This window comes from Pan troglodytes, chromosome 9, assembly GCF_028858775.2.
Source record: "Pan troglodytes isolate AG18354 chromosome 9, NHGRI_mPanTro3-v2.0_pri, whole genome shotgun sequence".
Taxonomy (NCBI): domain Eukaryota; kingdom Metazoa; phylum Chordata; class Mammalia; order Primates; family Hominidae; genus Pan; species Pan troglodytes.
In genome coordinates this window covers 131,100,918-131,123,442 of record NC_072407.2, presented here as the reverse complement: position 1 = coordinate 131,123,442, position 22,525 = coordinate 131,100,918, and the positions used below count along the sequence as shown (strand labels likewise).

The 22,525-nt window shown below is 36.8% G+C and overlaps 1 protein-coding gene across 8 annotated transcripts in view; it reads left to right on the top strand.

Annotated features, from left to right (window-relative positions):
• ARHGAP32 (Rho GTPase activating protein 32) overlaps nt 1–22,525 on the top strand; it is a 317,736-nt gene that overhangs the window by 93,582 nt on the left and 201,629 nt on the right. For 6 of the 8 annotated variants that reach the window (XM_054662829.1, XM_024347475.2, XM_054662828.1 and 3 more), the window contains one exon: nt 21,416–21,524. In XM_054662829.1, coding sequence (XP_054518804.1) covers nt 21,420–21,524 — 105 coding nt within the window. In that variant the 5' untranslated portion in view covers nt 21,416–21,419. Of the gene's footprint in view, nt 1–21,415; nt 21,525–22,525 lie in introns of those variants that run through there. The other 2 variants (XM_016922268.2, XM_016922266.2) reach the window with 1 other exon arrangement.

The window sequence follows — 22,525 nt, the reverse complement described above, 5'->3', positions numbered from 1 at the left end:
CCCAGGTTTTCTCTCTCTCTCTCTTTCTGTGTATGTATGTTTGTGTTTTAAATCATGGTTCTCTCTTCTCCTCTACTTCTCTTCCTTATAAAATAAGATCTTTAGGAAACTTTAACTTCCTCCTTCTGTCAGTCTCATACTTCTAGATGAGACTTTTGAAACTTTTATTCACCCATTCTGCCTCCGTCAGTTTAATGTTTTTTGCTTTTCATTCAGATTTAATTATTTGTGTCATTTTAAAATTATTATTATACTTTAAGTTTTAGGGTACATGTGCACAACGTGCAGGTTTGTTACATATGTATACATGTGCCATGTTGGTGTGCTACACCCATTAACTCGTCATTTACATTAGGTATATCTCCTAATGCTATCCCTCTCCTCTCCCCTCACCCCACAACAGTCCCCGGTGTGTGATGTTCCCCTTCCTGTGTCCAAGTGTTCTCATTGTTCAATTCCCACCTATGAGTAAGAACATGTGGTGTTTGGTTTTTTGTCCTTGTGATAGTTTGCTGAGAATGATAGTTTCCAGCTTCATCCATGTCCCTACAAAGGACATGAACTCATCATTTTTTATGGCTGCATAGTATTCCATGGTGTATATGTGCCACATTTTCTTAATCCAGTCTATCATTGTTGGACATTTGGGTTGGTTCCAAGTCTTTGCTATTGTGAATAGTGCCACAATAAACATACGTGTGCATGTGTCTTTATAGCAGCATGATTTATAATCCCTTGGGTATCTACCCAGTAATGGGATTGCTGGGTCAAATGGTATTTCTAGTTCTAGGTCCCTGAGGAATTGCCACACCTACTTCCACAGTGGTTGAACTAGTTTACAGTCCCACCAACAGTGTGTCATTGTTTAGTGTTTATGTTGCTTCTTCTCTGTATCACATTCTATCTTAATGTATCAGTTTTGGATCATTTGTATTTGCTTGATACGTTCTTAAGTATTTTTGTTCAGTTAAGTTCTCTGGGTGATATTCTCTGATTTCTTGTATAAGCTCAAATGCCAATCTGTTTTTTTCTTTTCCTTTGTAGGTAACATGTTCTTTTTGCCAGACTACTTGTTAAGAGTTTCTTTTTTATTGTTATGTATATTTTGTTACCCGTTCTTTAGTTTGGAGCTTAGTGAGTTCTTTAGTTTGGAACTTAGTGACTTTCAGTCTACAGAGTCAAACCTTTGTGTTAGGGAAGAAATTTTTTTGTTTCCTATTATTGCCTTTGCCTCTATTAAGTCCCCTTAATCTTTTATTTTATGATATATTTCTTTTTACATTTTACTTTGTGAATTGAAGTTTTTTTGTACTTGTTCTCTTAGCTAATTTCATCATCTTTTTTAATTGTTCAAATTCAATTTGAGTAGATAAATTATTTTTAAGGGTTCTTCACGTATAGATACATACACACAAGGTATTTTTATAATAAATTTAGGTTATTTTCTTTCTTTTTGAGCTTTGGAGCTTTATTCATTCAGTGTACATGTTCTGTTTTATTCTGACTGTTCAGAACCTATCTTTTAACTGCTAAGCAAAGTATCTGCGCTTCTTTGCCCTTTCCCCTGCTGTGTTTTCTTCAGTAGCCCCCATGATGCATATGGCTCTGCCTTGCTTGTCTTAGGTGCACACACCCACATTAGGAACCCTAGTCCTTCTGGTCAGTTGTTAAATTACTTTACAGGGTAATTTTCCAGTTTTTGTTAGTACCCTGGGGGCAAGCATCTCTCTTGTTGTGGAAAGGGGTGGGGTATAGCCTTTGAACTTCTGTTTTTCTCTTTAGGTCAGTATGATACCACTTGCTTTTAAGTTTTTCAGTCCTTTAGTCTTTCAGAAGTGTATCAAAGTCTGATCTCTGGCCTTCTGGTGCCATCCATACCATTCTGTTAAGGATTTATTTTTTCCTATTTAACTTAATGATTTTTGAGACACTTGGAGAAGGAGAGATTTGCTTCCTCACATATATGCAGTCTAGGATTGGAAGTCCACTGGGAAGTTTTTTTCATAGGTTTTGAGAGGAAACTTTTCTGCAGGGAACATTCACTGAGGCAGAATCGTGGTGCCTTTCATGCAATTTGGTGGGTCTTAGGAGTGTGAATGGCTGCTTCAGTGTCCTCTTCAGCTGGCAGGTGGGGTCTTCCAGAAAAAAATAGTTTACCACATCAGGAATGATGAAGATATGGTCAAGCATTCCACTTTTCCTATCTGCAAAACAGGGCTTAAAATAGTATATCAAACAATAACTAGTTAGAAGATACAATGGAAGAAAAAGTGCCACTTTCAGGAGCAACAAAGATGAGATACCAGAAATAAACTTAACAACAAACTCTAAAACCTACATGATAAAAATGTAAAACATCATTGAAGAACATAAAAGAAGTTTGGAACAATTGAAGAATATGTCTTCTTCATAACTGGAAATACACAGCACCATAAAGATGTTAGTTTAAGTTAATTTGTAAATTTAATGTGATGATAAGAATCCTTTTTAAAAAACTAAATAAATTGATCTTGGCTAAATAATTTAACCAAGAAACTTTGTAGGAAAAAGAAAAAGAACAAGGGTAGTGGATATAGAGGACTTTTGCAACTAGATGTTGTATTGTGAAGTCTTAGTCTCAGTAATTAAAACCCACTGGTTGTGGGACATGAAGAGAAGTATTATGGGGTAGAATGGAAATCCTAGAAAATATACCCACGTTCATAGGAATATTTAGATATGGTAAAGATGGCTTCTTAAAAGCCAATGGAGATGATATGTACTATTCAGTAAATAGTTTTGGAGAAACTGAATATTCACCTGTGGAAGTAAAGAAAATAGGAATCCTACCTCATACCAAGGATGAATTACAAATGATCAAAGATTTAAATGTACTAAATGAAAACATAAAAAATTTTTTAAGGCCGGGTGCAGTGACTCATGTCTGTAATCCCAGCATTTTGGTAGGCTAAAGTGGCAGGATCCCTTGAGGCCAGGAGTTTGAAACCAGCCTAGTCAACATAGCAAGACCCCGTCACTACAAAAGAAAAATAAAAAACTTAGCCTGGCATGGTGGTACCTGCCTGTAGTCACAGGTACTCAGGAGACTGAAGTGGGAGGATCTCTTGAGCCCAGGAGTTTGAGGCTATAGTAAGCTACAATTACACCACCGCACTCCAGCCCTGGTGATAGAGCGAGACCCTGTCTCCAGAAAAAAAAAAAAGGTAATAGAAAACATAGAGAATTAACACAATTTTTTTTGTATAATAGGAAGGCATTTTGAACTATGATTTAAAGCAGTAAAAGAAAAAGCCATGAAGGAAAGGGTTGAGAAATGAGGCTACATAAAACAAAAAACATCTACATTACATAAAATATCTACATTACAATATATAAAACATCTGCATTACAAAAAACAAAGTAAGCAAGGACATATGACGACCTGGGAAAAATACCTGAAACTCATATTACAGATGAAGGATTAATCTCCTTGATATACAAAGAACTAAAAATGGTTAAGAAAAAGTCCAACAACCCAATAGAAAAATGGGCTAATATATAAAAATAATTTTTTTACTGTTGAAAATTTGTTTTTCAGATATACTTGTACATATATAGAATGACATAGAAATGCACAAACTTATTGTAGCATTGTTTGTAATTGCAGTAGATTGGAAAGAATTTATTCAAGTACTCATCAGTAGGGGATTAGTTAAATAAATTAAGGAATAGCTACACAGGGGAACATTATATAGTTGTAAAAACAGCAAAGAAGTTCTATGTATTGATATGGAAAGTCTCCAGGAAAAGCTAGAGGAAAACAAGGTATACAACAATGTGTAAACCTACTAAGAAGCAGCATATTTACACATTGCTTTTATACTCTGTGTGGCTGTATTTTTTCATACATATGAATAATTTATGTGTGAATATATGCAGCTATAGTAATAAAGTTTAGAAGACTATATTGGAAATTGATTACCTTGGCAGGTAGAGAATTTAATGGGTTGGAATTGGGCAGATTGGAGACAGGGATGGGAATAATTTTTCTTTATATGCCTTTTTGATTTGTGTATGGTTCAATTGTAATACATATGAAGAATTATAGTATATAAGACATTTTGAGTGGGAAGTGACCAAAACTGAATTCCAACTGGCTTCAGCAAACCTCTGTTCCATAGTCACCACCAATATAACTGTCCCCATCAGTGTTAGAGGGTTAGTTTCTTTATTTTTTAGGAATTCTGGGAATATTAGATTTATGTAAGTGATTATTAGTCCATATAGGCTAACCAGAACAGAGTTCCTGTATTTTAAGAGGCTTTACAATTTAATTTATTAATATCCTTTGAAAAGTAGGAAAATTTATTGCACCCTATGATAAACAGATAATGGCTTTTATCAGTTCCAGGCACACAGAACGCTGGTAGTCTCAGATTTATATCATCAGCCATGGGTAAAATGAATAGAGAACACCAAACTGAGCACTTAGGACATATCTCAGCTGTTCTCTCCAGTGGAATTGAGGCATATTTGTACACAGACAGACAAAAATTGACCAACAAACCAAATTCTCTGTTGCTAATAGAGAGTAGATATCAAATGGTCTGACCATAAAATGGACTTCCAGCCATTGTTGCCACCAGTGGATAGTAACTGGCGACAACTGTTGCAGAGCCAGAACCAAATTTGGCGAAGAATAAGAAATAAACAAAAACCGATCGGAAGAATAGAAAGAGAAAGATATCCTGCTTGGAATTTATTCCAGGGATGAAGAAAAGATATTCCTGGGAGTGAACAGTCCCTGAGGTGCAGTTCCTGGGTAATATGCTATATTTGTCTTGAGAAGGAAATCCGCTTGGACTTCTCTGTGGAACTTCAACATTGTCAAGTGTAATTTTTCATAAGTTATGAGCAAGAATCTCATACAAATAAAGTGAATATGTGACAGATATTTACATAATTTCTTAGTGAGGGAAACAGCAAGATGATAAGGCTGGTTCCCATAATCTTTCAATTTGGGGGAAGTAGTTTTCTCTCCTATTTTTCATTTTCATTGAATGCATTCAGGTTTAAGTCTGAAGATGTTTTACAGAAAACTCTGGTAAAAAATACAGCAGTAGGTTACTTAGGTTTTATGGTTGGCAGCCCTTAACTACAGCTTTTTTGTTAGATATGAAACTACAATCAAACACTTTAAGGATAAAATTTGTCCATAATTTTAAAAGCATAGAACAAGAGAGTCAAATAAATGGATACTAAATTTCTTATTGAGTTGGTTCATCATTGCATGGCCCATAATGTATATATAAATATAATTTTTATACCTCTTAAACTGTGTAACATTTACCAATAAGCTTTTACACTTTGAGGTATAACACATGTAATAAAGTCTACAAATCATGAATGTACAGCTTGATAAATTTATACAAAATATATACCCAGATAATCACAACCCAATCAAGGTATAGATTATTTCTAGCACACACAAAACCTTTGACCCTTCTAGTCAGTACTTCTCCCAAAGGTAACTTATTCTGACTTTGTCACAATAGATTAATTTAGCCTGTTCTTGAACTTAATGCCAATAGAATTATATAGCATGTACTCTAATGTCTGACTTCTGTTGCACAACATTTATGAAATTCATCTACTTTTTGCAAATTCCTTTTTATTTATGAGTAGTAGTCTATTGTATGAAAAATATTAAAACTAGTATTGTTGATGTATTTTTTCTCTTAATAAATAATTGTATATAGTGGTATATGTAAATACACTTGATTTTTTTTACATATTGACCATGTAAACCAGTGATCTTGCTAATGTATTAATTCTAAATTGCTTATAGAGTCTTTTAGATTGTTTATTTACATGTTATGTCTTCAAATAAAAATGTTTTCTTTTCCAATTTTTTTTAATTATTATACTTTAAGTTTTAGGGTACATGTGCACAATGTGCAGGTTAGTTACATACGTATACATGTGCCATGCTGGTGCGCTGCACCCACTAACTCGTCATCTAGCATTAGGTATATCTCCCAATGCTATCCCTCCCCCCTCCCCCCACCCCACAACAGTCCCCAGAGTGTGATGTTCCCCTTCCTATGTCCATGTGTTCTCATTGTTCAGTTCCCACCTATGAGTGAGAATGTGCGGTGTTTGGTTTTTTGTTCTTGAGATAGTTTACTGAGAATGATGATTTCCAATTTCATCCATGTCCCTACAAAGGACATGAACTCATCATTTTTTATGGCTGCATAGTATTCCATGGTGTATATGTGCCACATTTTCTTAATCCAGTCTATCATTGTTGGACATTTGGGTTGGTTCCAAGTCTTTGCTATCATGAATAATGCCGCAATAAACATACGTGTGCATGTGTCTTTATAGCAGCATGATTTATAGTCCTTTGGGTATATACCCAGTAATGGGATGGCTGGGTCAAATGGTATTTCTAGTTCTAGATCCCTGAGGAATCACCACACTGACTTCCACAATGGTTGAACTAGTTTACAGTCCCACCAACAGTGTAAAAGTGTTCCTATTTCTCCGCATCCTCTCCAGCACCTGTTGTTTCCTGACTTTTTAATGATTGCCATTCTAACTGGTGTGAGATGGTATCTCACTGTGGTTTTGATTTGCATTTCTCTGATGGCCAGTGATGACGAGCATTTTTTCATGTGTTTTTTTGCTGCATAAATGTCTTCTTTTGCGAAGTGTCTGTTCATGTCCTTCGCCCACTTTTTGATGGGGTTGTTTGTTTTTTTCTTGTAAATTTGTTTGAGTTCATTGTAGATTCTGGATATTAGCCCTTTGTCAGACGAGTAGGTTGCAAAAATTTTCTCCCATTTTGTAGGTTGCCTGTTCACTGTGATGGTAGTTTCTTTTGCTGTGCAGAAGCTCTTTAGTTTAATTAGATCCCATTTGTCAATTTTGGCTCCTGTTGCCGTTGCTTTTGGTGTTTTAGACATGAAGTTCTTGCCCATGCCTATGTCCTGAATGGTAATGCCTAGGTTTTCTTCTAGGGTTTTTATGGTTTTAGGTCTAACGTTTAAGTCTTTAATCCATCTTGAATTGATTTTTGTATCAGGTGTAAGGAAGGGATCCAGTTTCAGCTTTCTACATATGGCTAGCCAGTTTTCCCAGCACCATTTATTAAATAGGGAATCCTTTCCCCATTGCTTGTTCTTCTCAGGTTTGTCAAAGATCAGATAGTTGTAGATATGCGGCATTATTTCTGAGGGCTCTGTTCTGTTCCATTGATCTATATCTCTGTTTTGGTACCAGTACCATGCTGTTTTGGTTACTGTAGGCTTGTAGTATAGTTTGAAGTCAGGTAGTGTGATGTCTCCGGCTTTGTTCTTTTGGCTTAGGATTGACTTGGCGTTGCGGGCTCTTTTTTGGTTCCATATGAACTTTAAAGTAGTTTTTTCCAATTCTATGAGGAAAGTCATTGGTAGCTTGATGGGGGGATGGCATTGAATCTGTAAATTACCTTGGGCAGTATGGCCATTTTCACGATACTGATTCTTCCTATCCATGAGCATGGAATATTCTTCCATTTGTTTGTATCCTCTTTTATTTCCTTGAGCAGTGGTTTGTAGTTCTCCTTGAAGAGGTCCTTCACATCCCTTGTAAGTTGGATTCCTAGGTATTTTATTCTCTTTGAAGCAATTGTGAATGGGAGTTCACTCATGATTTGGCTCTCTGTTTGTCTGTTATTGGTGTATAAGAATGCTTGTGATTTTTGTACATTGATTTTGTATCCTGAGACTTTGCTGAAGTTGCTTATCAGCTTAAGGAGATTTTGGGCTGAGACAATGGGGTTTTCTAGATATACAATCATGTCGTCTGCAAACAGGGACAATTTGACTTCCTCTTTTCCTAATCGAATACCCTTTATTTCCTTCTCCTGCCTAATTGCCCTGGCTGGAACTTCCAACACTATGTTGAATAGGAGTGGTGAGAGAGGGCATCCCTGTCTTGTGCCAGTTTTCAAAGGGAATGCTTCCAGTTTTTGCCCATTCAGTATGATATTGGCTGTGGGTTTGTCGTAGATAGCTCTTATTATTTTGAGATACGTCCCTTCAATACCTAATTTATTGAGAGTTTTTAGCATGAAGGGCTGTTGAATTTTGTCAAAGGCCTTTTCTGCATCTATTGAGATAATCATGTGGTTTTTGTCTTTGGTTCTGTTTATATGCTGGATTACATTTATTGATTTGTGTATTGAACCAGCCTTGCATCCCAGGGATGAAGCCCACTTGATCATGGTGGATAAGCTTTTTGATGTGCTGCTGGATTTGGTTTGTCAGTATTTTATTGAGGATTTTTGCATCAATGTTCATCAAGGATATTGGTCTAAAATTCTCTTTTTTGGTTGTGTCTCTGCCCGGCTTTGGTATCAGGATGATGCTGGCCTCGTAAAATGAGTTAGGGAGGATTCCCTCTTTTTTTATTGATTGGAATAGTTTCAGAAGGAATGGTACCAGTTTCTCCTTGTACCTCTGGTAGAATTCGGCTGTGAATCCATCTGGTCCTGGACTCTTTTTGGTTGGTAAGCTATTGATCATTGCCACAATTTCAGATCCTGTTATTGGTCTATTCAGAGATTCAACTTCTTCCTGGTTTAGTCTTGGGAGAGTGTATGTGTCAAGGAATTTATCCATTTCTTCTAGATTTTCTAGTTTATTTGCGTAGAGGTGTTTGTAGTATTCTCTGATGGTAGTTTGTATTTCTGTGGGATCAGTGGTGATATCCCCTTTATCATTTTTTATTGCGTCTATTTGATTCTTCTCTCTTTTTTTCTTTATTAGTCTTGCTAGCAGTCTATCAATTTTGTTGATCCTTTCAAAAAACCAGCTCCTGGATTCATTAATTTTTTGAAGGGTTTTTTGTGTCTCTATTTCCTTCAGTTCTGCTCTGATTTTAGTTATTTCTTGCCTTCTGCCAGCTTTTGAATGTGTTTTCTCTTGCTTTTCTAGTTCTTTTAATTGTGATGTTAGGGTGTCGATGTTGGATCTTTCCTGCTTTCTCTTGTGGGCATTTAGTGCTATAAATTGCCCTCTACACACTGCTTTGAATGCTTCCCAGAGATTCTGGTATGTTGTGTCTGTGTTCTCGTTGGTTTCAAAGAATATCTTTATTTCTGCCTTCATTTCGTTATGTACCCAGTAGTCATTCAGGAGCAGGTTGTTCAGTTTCCATGTAGTTGAGCAGTTTTGAGTGGGATTCTTAATCCTGAGTTCTAGTTTGATTGCACTGTGGTCTGAGAGATAGTTTGTTATAATTTGTGTTCTTTTACATTTGCTGAGGAGAGCTTTACTTCCAAGTATGTGGTCAATTTTGGAATGGGTGTGGTGTGGTGCTGAAAAAAATGTATGTTCTGTTGATTTGGGGTGGAGAGTTCTGTAGATGTCTATTAGGTCCGCTTGGTGCAGAGCTGAGTTCAATTCCTGGGTATCCTTGTTGACTTTCTGTCTTGTTGATCTGTCTAATGTTGACAGTGGGGTGTTAAAGTCTCCCATTATTAATGTGTGGGAGTCTAAGTATCTTTTTAGGTCACTCAGGACTTGCTTTATGAATCTGGGTGCACCTGTATTGGGTGCATATATATTTAGGATAGTTAGCTCTTCTTGTTGAATTGATCCCTTTACCATTATGTAATGGCCTTCTTTGTCTCTTTTGATCTTTGTTGGTTTAAAGTCTGTTTTATCAGAGACTAGGATTGCAACCCCTGCCTTTTTTTGTTTTCCATTTGCTTGATAGATCTTCCTCCATCCTTTTATTTTGAGCCTGTGTGTGTCTCTGCACGTGAGATGGGTGTCCTCAATACAGCACACTGATGGGTCTTGACTCTTTATCCAATTTTCCAGTCTGTGTCTTTTAATTGGAGCATTTAGCCCGTTTACGTTTAACGTTAATATTGTTATGTGTGAATTTGATCCTGTCATTATGATGTTAGCTGGTTATTTTGCTCGTTAGTTGATGCAGTTTCTTCCTAGTCTCGATGGTCTTTACATTTTGTCATGATTTTGCAGCGGCTGGTACCGGTTGTTCCTTTCCATGTTTAGTGCTTCCTTCAGGAGCTCTTTTAGTGCCTGCCTTTGGTGACAAAATCTCTCAGCATTTGCTTGTCTGTAAAGTATTTTATTTGTCCTTCACTGATGAAGCTTAGTTTGGCTGGATATGAAATTCTGGGTTGAAAATTCTTTTCTTTAAGAATGTTGAATATTGGCCCCCACTCTCTTCTTGCTTGTAGAGTTTCTGCCGAGAGATCCGCTGTTAGTCTGATGGGCTTCCCTTTTAGGGTAACCCGACCTTTCTCTCTGGCTGCCCTTAACATTTTTTCCTTCATTTCAACTTTGGTGAATCTGACAATTATGTGTCTTGGAGTTGCTCTTCTCGAGGAGTATCTTTGTGGCGTTCTCTGTATTTCCTGAATCTGAATGTCGGCCTGCCTTGCTAGATTGGGTAAGTTCTCCTGGATAATATCCTGCAGAGTGTTTTCCAACTTGGTTCCATTCTCCTTGTCACTTTCAGGTACACCAATCAGACGTAGATTTGGTGTTTTCACATAGTCCCATATTTCTTGGAGGCTTTGCTCATTTCTTTTTATTCTTTTTTCTCTAAACTTCCCTTCTCGCTTCATTTCATTCATTTCATCTTCCATTGCTGATACCCTTTCTTCCAGTTGATCGCATCGGCTCCCGAGGCTTCTGCATTCTTCACATAGTTCTCGAGCCTTGGTTTTCAGCTCCATCAGCTCCTTTAAGCACTTCTCTGTATTGGTTATTCTAGTTATACATTCTTCTAAATTTTTTTCAAAGTTTTCAACTTCTTTGCCTTTGGTTTGAATGTCCTCCCATAGCATGGAGTAATTTGATCGTCTGAAGCCTTGTTCTCTGAGCTCGTCAAAGTCATTCTCCGTCCTGCTTTGTTCCGTTGCTGGTGAGGAACTGCGTTCCTTTGGAGGAGGAGAGGCGCTCTGCTTTTTAGAGTTTCCAGTTTTTCTGCTCTGTTTTTCCCCATGTTTGTGGTTTTATCTACTTTTGGTGTTTGATGATGGTGATGTACAGATGGGTTTTTGGTGTGGATGTCCTTTCTGTTTGTTAGTTTTCCTTCTAACAGACAGGTTCCTCAGCTGCAGGTCTGTGGGAGTACCCGGCCATTTGAGGTGTCAGTCTGCCCCTGCTTGGGGGTGCCTCCCAGTTAGGCTGCTCGGGGGTCAGGGGTCAGGGACCCACTTGAGGAGGCAGTCTGCCCGTTCTCAGATCTCCAGCTGCGTGCGGGGAGAACCACTGCTCTCTTCAAAGCTGTGAGACAGGGACATTTAAGTCTGCAGAGGTTACTGCTGTCTTTTTATTTGTCTGTGCCCTGCCCCCAGAGGTGGAGCCTACAGAGGCAGGCAGGCCTCCTTGAGCTGTGGTGGGCTCCACCCAGTTCGAGCTTTCTGGCTGCTTTGTTTACTTAAGCAAGCCTGCGCAATGGTGGGCGCCCCTACCCCAGCCTTGCTGCCGCCTAGCAGTTTGATCTCAGACTGCTGTGCTAGCAATCAGCGAGACTCCGTGGGCGTAGGACCCTCCGAGCCAGGTGCGGGATATAATCTCCTGGTGCGCCATTTTTTAAGCCCGTTGGAAAAGCGCAGTATTCGGGTGGGAGTGAACCGATTTTCCAGTTGCCGTCTGTCACCCCTTTCTTTGACTAGGAAAGGGAACTCCCTGACCCCCTGGGCTTCCCAAGTGAGGCAATGCCTCACCCTGCTTTGGCTTATGCACGGTGCGCGCACCCACTGTCCTGCGCCCACTGTCTGGCACTCGCTAGTGAGATGAACCTGGTACCTCAGATGGAAATGCAGAAATCACCCGTCCTCTGCGTCGCTCACGCTGGGAGCTGTAGACCGGAGCTGTTCCTATTCGGCCATCTTGGCTCCTCTTTCTTTTCCAATTTTTACATTTTTTCTTGCTTTTTTCCCCAAGTGAATAAGACCTCAAGTACAGTGTTGAATAGAAGACAACATTCTTGATTTTTTCATGATCTCAGTGGGAAATCATTTAGTATTTCAGTGTTAAGTGTGATGCTTAGCTGTATTTGTGTTTTTTAATAATTTTCATTAAAATATTTTAAAGAGTTTATGAATAGGTATTAAATTTCACCTATTGAAATCATATGTGATGGATTACATTTATTGATTTGCATATGTTGAACCAGACTTGCATCCCAGGAATGAAGCCGACTTGATCGTGGTGGATAAGCTTTTTGATGTGCTGCTGGATTCGATTTTCCAGTATTTTATTGAGGATTTTTGCATCAATGTTCATCAGAGGTATTGGCCTGAAGTTTTCTTTTTTGGTTGTGTTTCTTTCTGGTTTTGGTATCAGGATGATGCTGGCTTCATAAAACGAGTTAGGGAGGAGTCCCTCCTTTTTAATTGTTTGGAGTGGTTTCAGAAGGAATGGTACCAGCTCCTCTTTGTACCTCTTGTAAAATTTGGCTGTGAATCCGTCTGGTCCTGGGCTTTTCTTTCTTTTTTTTTTTGGTTGGTCTATTAATTACTGCCTCAATTTCAGAACTTGTTATTGGTCTATTCAGGGATTCAGCTTCTTCCTAATTTAGTCTTGGTAGGGTGTATGCATCCAGGAATTTATCCATTTCTTCTAGATTTTCTAGTTTATTTGTGTAGAGGTGTTTATAGTATTCTCTGATGGTAGTTTGTATTTCTGTGGGGTCAGTGGTGTCCCTAAACATTTTTTATTGTGTCTGTTTGATTCTTCTCTCTCTTCTTTATTAGTCTAGCTAGTGGTTTTTTGTTTGTTTGTTTGTTTGTTTGTGTTTTTCAAAAAAACAGCCCCTGGATTTGTTGATTTTTTTTTTTTTCTTTTTGGAGGGTTTTTCATGTCTCTGTCTCCTTCATTTCTTCTCTGATCTTAGTTATTTCTTGTGCTTTGCTAGCTTTTGGATTAGTTTGCTGTTGCCTCTAGCTCTTTTAATTGTGATGTTCGGGTGTCCATTTGAGATCTTTCTAGCTTTCTGATGTGGGCATTTAGTGCTATACATTTCCCTCTTAACACTGCTTTAGCTGTGTCCCAGAGATTCTAGTATGTTGTCTCTATTTGTTCTCATTTGTTTCAAAGAACTTCCTGATTTCTGCCTTAATTTATTTATTTCCCCAGGAGTCATTCAGGAGCAGGTTGTTCAAGTTCCATGAAATTGTGTGCTTTTGAGTGAGTTTCTTAATCTTGAGTTCTAATGTGATTGCACTGTGGTCTGAGAGATTGTTTGTTGTGAAGTTAGTTCTTTTGCATTTGTTGAGGAGTGTTTTACTTCCAATTATGTGTTCGTTTTTAGAATAAGTGCCATGTGGCACTGAGAAGAATGTATATTCTGTTGATTTGGGGTAGAGAGTTCTGTAGACTTCAGAACCAAAGAGAAAACCACATGATTATCTCAACAGATGGAGAAAAGGCCTTTGATAAAATTCAACATCCCTTCACGTTAAAAACTCTCAATAAGCTAGATATTGATGGAACATATTTCAAAACAATAAGAGCTATTTATAACAAACCCACAGCCAATATCATATTGAATGGAGAAAAGATGGAAACATTCTCTTTGAAAACCAGTACAAGACAAGGGTGCCCTCTCTCACCACTCCTATTCAACATAGTATTGGAAGTTCTGGCCAGGGAAGTCAGGCAAGAGAAAGAAATAAAGGTTATTCAGATAGGAAGAGAGGAAGTCAAGTTGTCTCTGTTTGCAGATGACATGATTTTATATTTAGAAAACCCAGTCATCTCAGCCCAAAAACTCCTTGAACTGATAAGCAGCTTCAGCAGTCTCAGGATACAAAATCAATGTGTAAAAATCCCAAGCATTCCTTTATGTCAACAATAGGCAAGCAGAGAGCCAAATCATGAATGAACTCACATTCATAATTGCTACAAAGAGAATAAAATACCTAGGAATACCGTTAACAGGGGATGTGAAGGGCCTCTTCAAGGAGAACTACAAACCACTGCTCAAGGAAATAAGAGATGACACAAACAAATAGAAAAACATTCCGTCTTCATGGTTGGGAAGAATCAATATTGTGAAAATGGCCATACTGCCTGAAGTAATTTATAGATTCAGTGCTATTCCCATCAAGCTACCATTGACATTCTTACAGAATTAGAAAAAACTATTTTGAATTTCATATGAAATCAAAGAAGACCCCATATAGCCAAGACAATCCTAAGCAAAAAGAACAAAGCTGGATGCATCACGCTACCTGACTTCAAACTATACTACAACGCTACCGTAACCAAAACAGCAGGGTACTGGTACCAAAACAGACATATAGACCAATGGAGCAGAACAGAGACCTCGGAAATAACACCACACATCTACAACCCTCTGATCTTCGACAAACCTGACAAAAACAAACAATGGGAAAGAGATCTCCTATTCAGTAAATGGTGCTGGGAAAACTGGCTAGCCATATACAGAAAACTGAACCTGGACCCCTTCCTTTCACCTTATACAAAAATTAACTCAGGATGGATTAAAGACTTAAATGTGAAACCCCAAACCATAAAAACCCTAGAAGAAAACCTAGGCAATACCATTCAGGACATAGGCATGGGCAAAGTCTTCATAACAAAAACGCCAAAAGCAATTGCAATAAAAGCCAAAATTGACAAATGGGATCTAATTAAACAAAATACCATCTCCACAGCCAAAGAAACTTATCATCAGAGTGAACAGGCAACCTATAGAATGGGAGAAAATTTTTGCCATCTACCCTTCTGACAAAGGTCTAATATCCAGCATTTACAAGGAACTTCAAACATATTTACAGGAAAAAGATAAGTAACCCCATCAAAAAGTGGGCAAAGGATACGAACAGACACCTCTCAAAGGAAGACATTTCTGTGGCCAACAAACATATGAAAAGAAGCTCAACATAACTGATCATCAGAGAAATGCAAATCAAAACCACAGTGAGACACCATCTCACGCCAGTCAGGATGGCGATTATTAAAAAGTCAGGAAACAATAGATGCTGGCGAGGCTGTGGAGAAATACAAACACTTTTACACTGTTGGTGGGAATGTAAATTAGTTCAACCCTTGTGGAAGACACTATGGCAATTCCTCAATGATCTGGAAGCAGAAATACCATTTGACCTAGCAATTCCATTACCCAAAGGAATATAAATCATTCTACTATAAAGGCACTTGCACACATATGTTTATTGCAGCACTGTTTACAACAGCAGAGACATGGAACCAACCCAAATGGCCATCAATGACAGACTGGATAAAGAAAATGTGGTACATATGCACCATGGAATACTATGAAGCCATAAAAAGGAATGAGATCATGTCCTTTTCAGGGACATGGACAGAGCTGGAAGCCATCATCCTCAGCAAGCTAACACAGGAACAGAAAACCAAACACTGCATGTTGTCATCCATAATTGGGAGTTGAACACTGAGAACAGGTGGACACAGAGAGGGGAACAACACAGATCGGGGCCAGTTGTGGGGTGGAGGGTGAGGGGAGGGGACGGAAAGTAGAGGACGAGTCAATAGATGCCGCAAACCACCATGGCACATGTATACCTATGTAACAAACCTGCGCGTTCTGCATATGTATCCCGTTTTTTTTTTTTGAGGAAATTAAAAAGAAAGAAATTATATATATATATTTCCCTTTGATAGTGTAGTGTGATCAATTATAGGGCTTGATTTTAGAACATTTAATAATTTGCATTTTGAACTAAAACTCATTCGGTCACTATCCTTTTTGTATATTACTGGGTTTTTGTATATTACTGGGTTTGATTTTATATTTTGTTTAGGAGTTTTATAACTGTGTTCATTATATCAACCTATAATTTTCTCTTCTAGTAATGTCTAGCTTTTGCTCTAAACTCTGGCTTGGCCTTATTGGATGGATTGGGAAGTGTTCCTTTTATTTTTATACTTTGGAAGAATGTTTATACAATTTTTGTTATCTTTGGCTTGTATGTTTAAAAGAGTTCAATGGATTCATTTGGGCTTGGAGTTTCCTTACAGATTAATTTTGTTTAATAGCTGTAGGACTGTACAAATCTTTTTGTTTATTGTTTCAGTTTTGGTGAATTGGGTTCCTCAGAGGATTTGTTCATTTCAACTAAATTCTCAACTGCATTGCAGTGAAAATGTTCATAATGGCCTCACAATCTTTTTTTTTTTTTTTTTTTTTTTTTTTTGAGACAGAGTCTCACTCTGTGGCCCAGGCTGGAGTGCAGTGGTGCGATCTCAGCTCACTGCAAAGCTCCACCTCCCAGGTTCACGCCATTTTCCTGCCTCAGCCTCCTGAGTAGCTGGGACTATAGGTGCCCGCCACCACGCCCAGCTAATTTTTTGTAGTTTTAGTAGAGACGGGGTTTCACCGTATTAGGCAGGATGGTCTTGATCTCCTGACCTCGTGATCCATCCGCCTCAGCCTCCCAAAGTGCTGGGATTACAGCCTTGAGCCACCATGCCCAGCCCAGCCTTAGAATCTTTTTAATGTTCACAGGCTTTCTGTTTATGGCTCCCTTTTTATTATCTATATTGTAGATTCTCCATTTTTTTATTGGTCAGACTTATTCTAGGGATTGTTCATTTTATTAATCTTTTAAAGAATCAACCTTTGGCTTTGTTTTCTTTTTTATGCATTTACTTTCTATTTTATTGATTTGTTATTTAAACATTTTTAAATACTTTCCTTGAATTAATTTACTATTCTTTTTCTAGCTTCTTGTGATGGAAGCTTAGAAGTACTAATTTTTCAACTTGTCTAATTTCCAGTAACATGCATTTAGAGCTATGAATTTTGCTAAATACCTCTTTAGTTGTATCCCACACATTTTCATCTATTGTATTTTCATTATCATTCACATAAAAAGACTTTCTAATTTCCATTGTGATTTTTATGTTTGATTTATGAGTTATTGAGTATTGTGTTTCTTTATTTCCAAACATTTAGAGGAATTTCTAGTTATCTTTCAGTCATTGATTTTTAGTGCAGTTCTGCGGTGGTTACAAAACGTGATTCATGATTTAAATTTTTTTAATTTGTTGAGACTTCGTCTTCTAGCATTTAGTCTATTTGTAAATGTTTCATATATGCTTGAAAAGAATGTGAAAGAAAAAATGAGTTTTGTAGTTGTTGGGTTTAGTGTTCTGTGTTAGTTCACATTGGAAAATTGAATTGTTCAAGTCATATACTTACAGTTTTGTCTGCTTATTCTATCAGCCATTGAGAGGGATTTGCTAAAATCTACAACTGTGATAGTGGATTTATCTGTTTTTTAGTTCTTTCAACTTTATGTATTTTGAAGCTTTTATTTTTTGCATACAAATTTTGTTTACAATTTATTGCATATAAATTATGTTAACCTGTTAATTTGATGCTTTTATGAAACGTCCCCCTTTATCTCTAGTAATACCTTGTGCTTAAGGTCTACTTTGCCTGATGTAATATAGCTACGCTAGCCTTCTTTGGCTAGTGTTTACATGGTTATCAATTTTTGTAATCCTTCCATTTTCTACCTTTTGGTGTTGTTATATTTAAAGTATGTCTCTTAGGATATAGTTATTGCTTTTTATTTTGAGACAAGTTGCTTTTCTGTCACCCAGGCTGGAGTACAGTGGTGTGAACATGGCTCACTGCAGCCTCGACATCCTGGGCTCAGGTGATCTTCTCACCTCAGCCTGTGGAGAAGCTGGGACCACAGGTGTATACCATTTCACTTGGCTAATTTTTGTATTTTTTTTTACAGTTGGGGTCCAACTGTCTTGCCCAGTCTGGTCTTGAACTTCTGGGCACAAGTAATATGCCCACCTTGGCCTCTTGAAGTACTAGGATTATAGGTGTGAGCCACTGCACCCAGCAGTTGTTGGTTTTTAAATCCCTGCTTATAGTCTTTGTATTTTAATAGGGATCTTTAAGTCCATTTACTTTTTTTAACTAAAAGAATTCACATGCCATGTGATTCACTTTTAAAGTGTACAATTCAATGGTTTTTAATATATTCACGAAGTTATACGAAAACCACCATTATCTAATTCTAGAACATTTGAGAAAGAAATCCCTCACCTGAAATCCCTCACCTATTAGTAGAACTCTCCATGTTTCCATCTCCTCAGCCTCTGGAAACAACTAATATAATTTTTGTCTCTATGGGCTTGACTATTCTGAAAATTTCATATATAGAGAATTATATGATTTGTGGTCTTTTGCCTCTGACTTATTTTATTTAGCATAATGTTTTCAATGTTTATCCCTGTGGTAGCATGAATCAGCACTTCATTCTTTTTTAATGACTGAATAATATTTTATTATGTGTACCTAGTGCATTTTGTTTATTTATCCTTCAGTTGCTGGGCATTTTGATTGTCCCTACTTTTTGGCTATTATGAATAATATTGCTATGAATATTCATGTACAAGTTCTTGGTAGACGTGTTTTTATTTCTCTTGATTAAATACCAGGAGTAGAATTGCTTGGTCATTTGGTAATTCTCTGTTTAACATTTTGAGAAACTGCCAGTCTTTTCCACAGTGGCTGTGCCATTTTACATTCCTTCTAATAATGAATGAGGGGTCTGATTTCTCCATATCTTTCCCAGCTAGTCTGTTTGCTTTCCAAATTATTAATGTGCTTGAATTTAAGTTTACCATTTTAATATTTGTTTTTATTTGCCTTGTTTTATTTCTTCTCTTATTATTTCCTGCCTTCTCTTAGATTAATATGTATGTTTTATTTTTCAAAAATCTTTTCCTCTATCAGCTTTTTAGTTATACATTTATTTCTCGTTCTTCTAGTGTTCACTATAGAGACTGCAACATATATTTGACTTATATACAGTATTCCATAAAATAGAACTTTTCTCACTTCTCAACCAATAGAGAAATCCTAAACTGTTTGACTGAATGTACATTTCTTATCCTTTGTGTTTTTAATGTGTATATATTGTTAACTTCATAAGACGTTATTTTTATGTTTATACAGTATTTACTTATATTTCCCCACTTTTGTGCTTTATTCTTTTCATGTGTTTTTGTAGTTTTGGAATCAGTTTTCTTCAATTAGGAATTCTCTTTACTATTTCTTTTATTGCAGTCTCTTGGTGGTAGTTTTTTTCAGCTTTCATTTGTAAATAATTTGTTTTACCTGCTTTCAAAATGGTTACTTTGGTGAGGCAGAAGATTCTAGGTTGGAAATATTTTTTCCTTTTAGCACACTGAAGGTTAATTTCATTATTTTCTCTTTTCCATTGAAATGTCTTCTCCCATTGTAATTATTGCTTCTTGGAAGTCAACTTTAAAAAATTCTCTGGCTGCTTTTAAGGATTTCTCTTTGTGTTTGGTTTTTAGCAGTTTGACTGTAATTTACCTATGGTTTTAATTTTTAAAAATTCTGCTTGAGGCTTATAGAATTTCTTTGAATCTTTAGTTTGATGATTTCATCAGTTTTGAAAACTTTTTAGCATTTGTTTTCAAATATTGCTTTTGTCACATTCTCTTGTTTTAAAAAATTATCTCCCTTATCTCTGTCATCAATTTAGACATATTTGAGATCTTTTTTTTTAAACCAAGTCTCTCATCCTTTATACTATTTTGTGTATTTTCTGTTCCTTTTTTTCTCTGTGTTCTTCAATGTGGATATTTTCTACTAAACTATCTTCTAGTTCACTAACCCTCTCTTTAGCTATGTTTATTGTTCTACTAAATGTATCTGGTTAGTTCTTAATTTCAGATACTGTATTTTTCAGTTTTAAAATGAACATTTGATTTTATGGCTTCCAATTCTCTGTTGAAATTCATCATTTCTCTCTTATTTTTTACTTTCATTCAATTGAACATATAAATCATAAATGTTTTTAGCAATTTGATAAAAATTTAACTAAATTCTTCTTATGTATTCCTCTTCTCCCCATACTATGTTCAGAAAAGTAACTGCTTGTCATCCATCTAATCTCAGAGAGGCTTGTGTTTCCATAGTGTTTAAACTAGTTGGTTGCCCTGAGACCTCAGTTTTCTGTTGTGTCCTAGAAAAGTTAAGATTTTCAAATTATCTATTTTTTTTTTTTATTATTACTAGGCTAGGGGTGATGCTCTTTACAGCTTTCTGCATCATAGGCAGAAAATCACAAATGCCATTTTAAAGTCTCTTTCTGATAATGCTATGATCTGAATGAAATGTGAGTCTTTCTGGTTTGACTATTTTTTTTCTCAATTTTCACTAGTTCTTGTTTTTTTAAGCATGCCTCATAATATTTACTGGATACTAGATAATGTGAACGAAAGATTTGCAGAGAGTCTGGAGAATGTTTTTTCCTCCAAAGACAGTTAATTTTTCTTCTCGTACTTCTGATTCTGTCAAGGCTTGGTTTGGGGATTTGTTAGAATTTTTCTATTGCTATTTTGTCCATACTCTTAAGGCATGGCTTTTTTAGAGTCACACATAAGAGCCCAGGGGTTTTTCAGTGCTCCTCCATCTCGGCAGTGCTTGCTTGCCAGCCCATCTCCTCAACATTGATGGGCTGCCAAAATGTCTACTTGCCTCTTTACTTGGTTTGTTTTGGGTTTCTTGGCATCCTGTCCTACATATTTGTAAGCTTAGGACTCAGTTAATAATTTGAGGTGAATTTTGCTGTAGATTTCTGGGCTCTTTCTCTTTAGGTCTTTTTTGGGGGCATTTTACATCCTGAATTCCTCCCTACTTTGGTAATCCCAGCCTCCAACCTCTGCCTTCTCATCCCACTAAGATTACAGTTATTATCTTGGGCTCTATTTCCCATGATTGATTTGAAAAGTTATCTTATACAGAAAGAAGGATTAAATGTGGAAATTGCTTGATTGGGCTTTCCTTATCTCAAAGCTTGTAGCCCTGGATGTCCCATCTGTATTGATTGCTTTCTGTTGCCTTCAGACAAGCTGTTTTATATGTTTTGCCCAACATTCATAGTTGTTCTCATTGAAAATGTTTATTTGTTGCACTCTGCTCCATTGATTGGAACCAGAAATACCATATCTTTTCTTTATTCTGAAATGATACTAATGCTTAGCACAGTTCTGTAAATATTGATTCAGAGTAACTAATTGCTGTTGCAAATCTTTTCAAGGTTCAAATTGTGTTGAACTGATAAAAATCAGTTTTTATATAATAACCATGGACCATAAAGGTTAACTAGCTGTAAACCTTATTTTATCTTTTGGAATAAAAGCAGGTGTTTGGTACATTAGGAGAGACCTCTGAAAGCCAGAGTAGAAATAAAGGATCACTGCTATTCACTTAAGCTCTTTTAGCTAAACTTCAAATCTGACATGTAGTTTTTCTGCTCTTTCAATTGTGATCATTGGAAGGCTTTCATAGAATTGGAAATTCTTATCAGAATCTTTCGTGTTTTGATCTCTAGGAAGATGAAGTCCTCAGTACATTCTGAAGAAGATGATTTTGTTCCAGAGCTACATAGAAATGTACACCCTCGAGAGCGGCCTGATTGGGAAGAAACTCTTAGCGCAATGGTAAATCAGTTTTATACAATTGTTCATATATACATATATATGTATATATAGCACTTATATAAGGAAAAGGAACTGAGGACACATTACACAAAAAATTTTGTTGCTTTGTTCATTTATTCAGGAAATATTTATTGAGTGAATACTGTATACTTGGCACTGTCGTAGAGTCTGTGGGCAGAGTAATAGGGTTACAGAGTGGTAAAAATACAATGTGAAAGGATAGGTGCTAATTATATAGGGTAGTCACAGATGGCCTCTGTGGGAAGATGAGGTTTGATCAAAGACCTGAAGGAGGTGAGGGAGTGAGTAGTGTGTTTATCTGGAAACACATCATTTTAGGCAATGGAAGAACAAGTTACAGGCTGTGGCATAGGATTAGAGAACAAGTCGGAAGAAACACAAATAGGATAGTGTGGCTGAAACTGGATGAGAAAGAAATGAGGTCAGAGAAGTGGTTTGGGTGGGTGGAAAGCAGATCGTGCAGTTTCTTGTACTTTATTGATGAAGACTTTTGCTTTTTATGCTTAGTGAGATGGGAAACCATTGGAGAATTTTTGGCTGAGCAGTGACACAATCTGACTTAAAATGTTAAAGAAGTCTCAGGTTACTGTGAGTAGGAGGAGGCAAAAGAAGTAAAGAGAATCTGTGTGTTATAATTAGTAGGTAAATAGTGATGGTGGCTTGAACCAGGATGATAGCACATATGGTGAGAATTGGTTAGATGCTATAGTTTTACTGATAAAGACAGCTGTTGTCAATGAATGGGTAATAAGAGTATGAGATGAAGATATATTAAGAATGGCTTCAAGTTTTTTGGCTTCTTCAACCTGAAGAATGGAATTTATAGTACTGAGATGCTGGAAAAGCAGTTTTTGTTGGGGGATAGGTGGAAAAATCAGCAGTGTAGTTTTTCACATAATACATTTGAGATACTCATTTAGTTTATTAAAACTTTTTGTAACAGGTCTATTAATAAGAATGAAGAAATTCTTCTTTTGTGG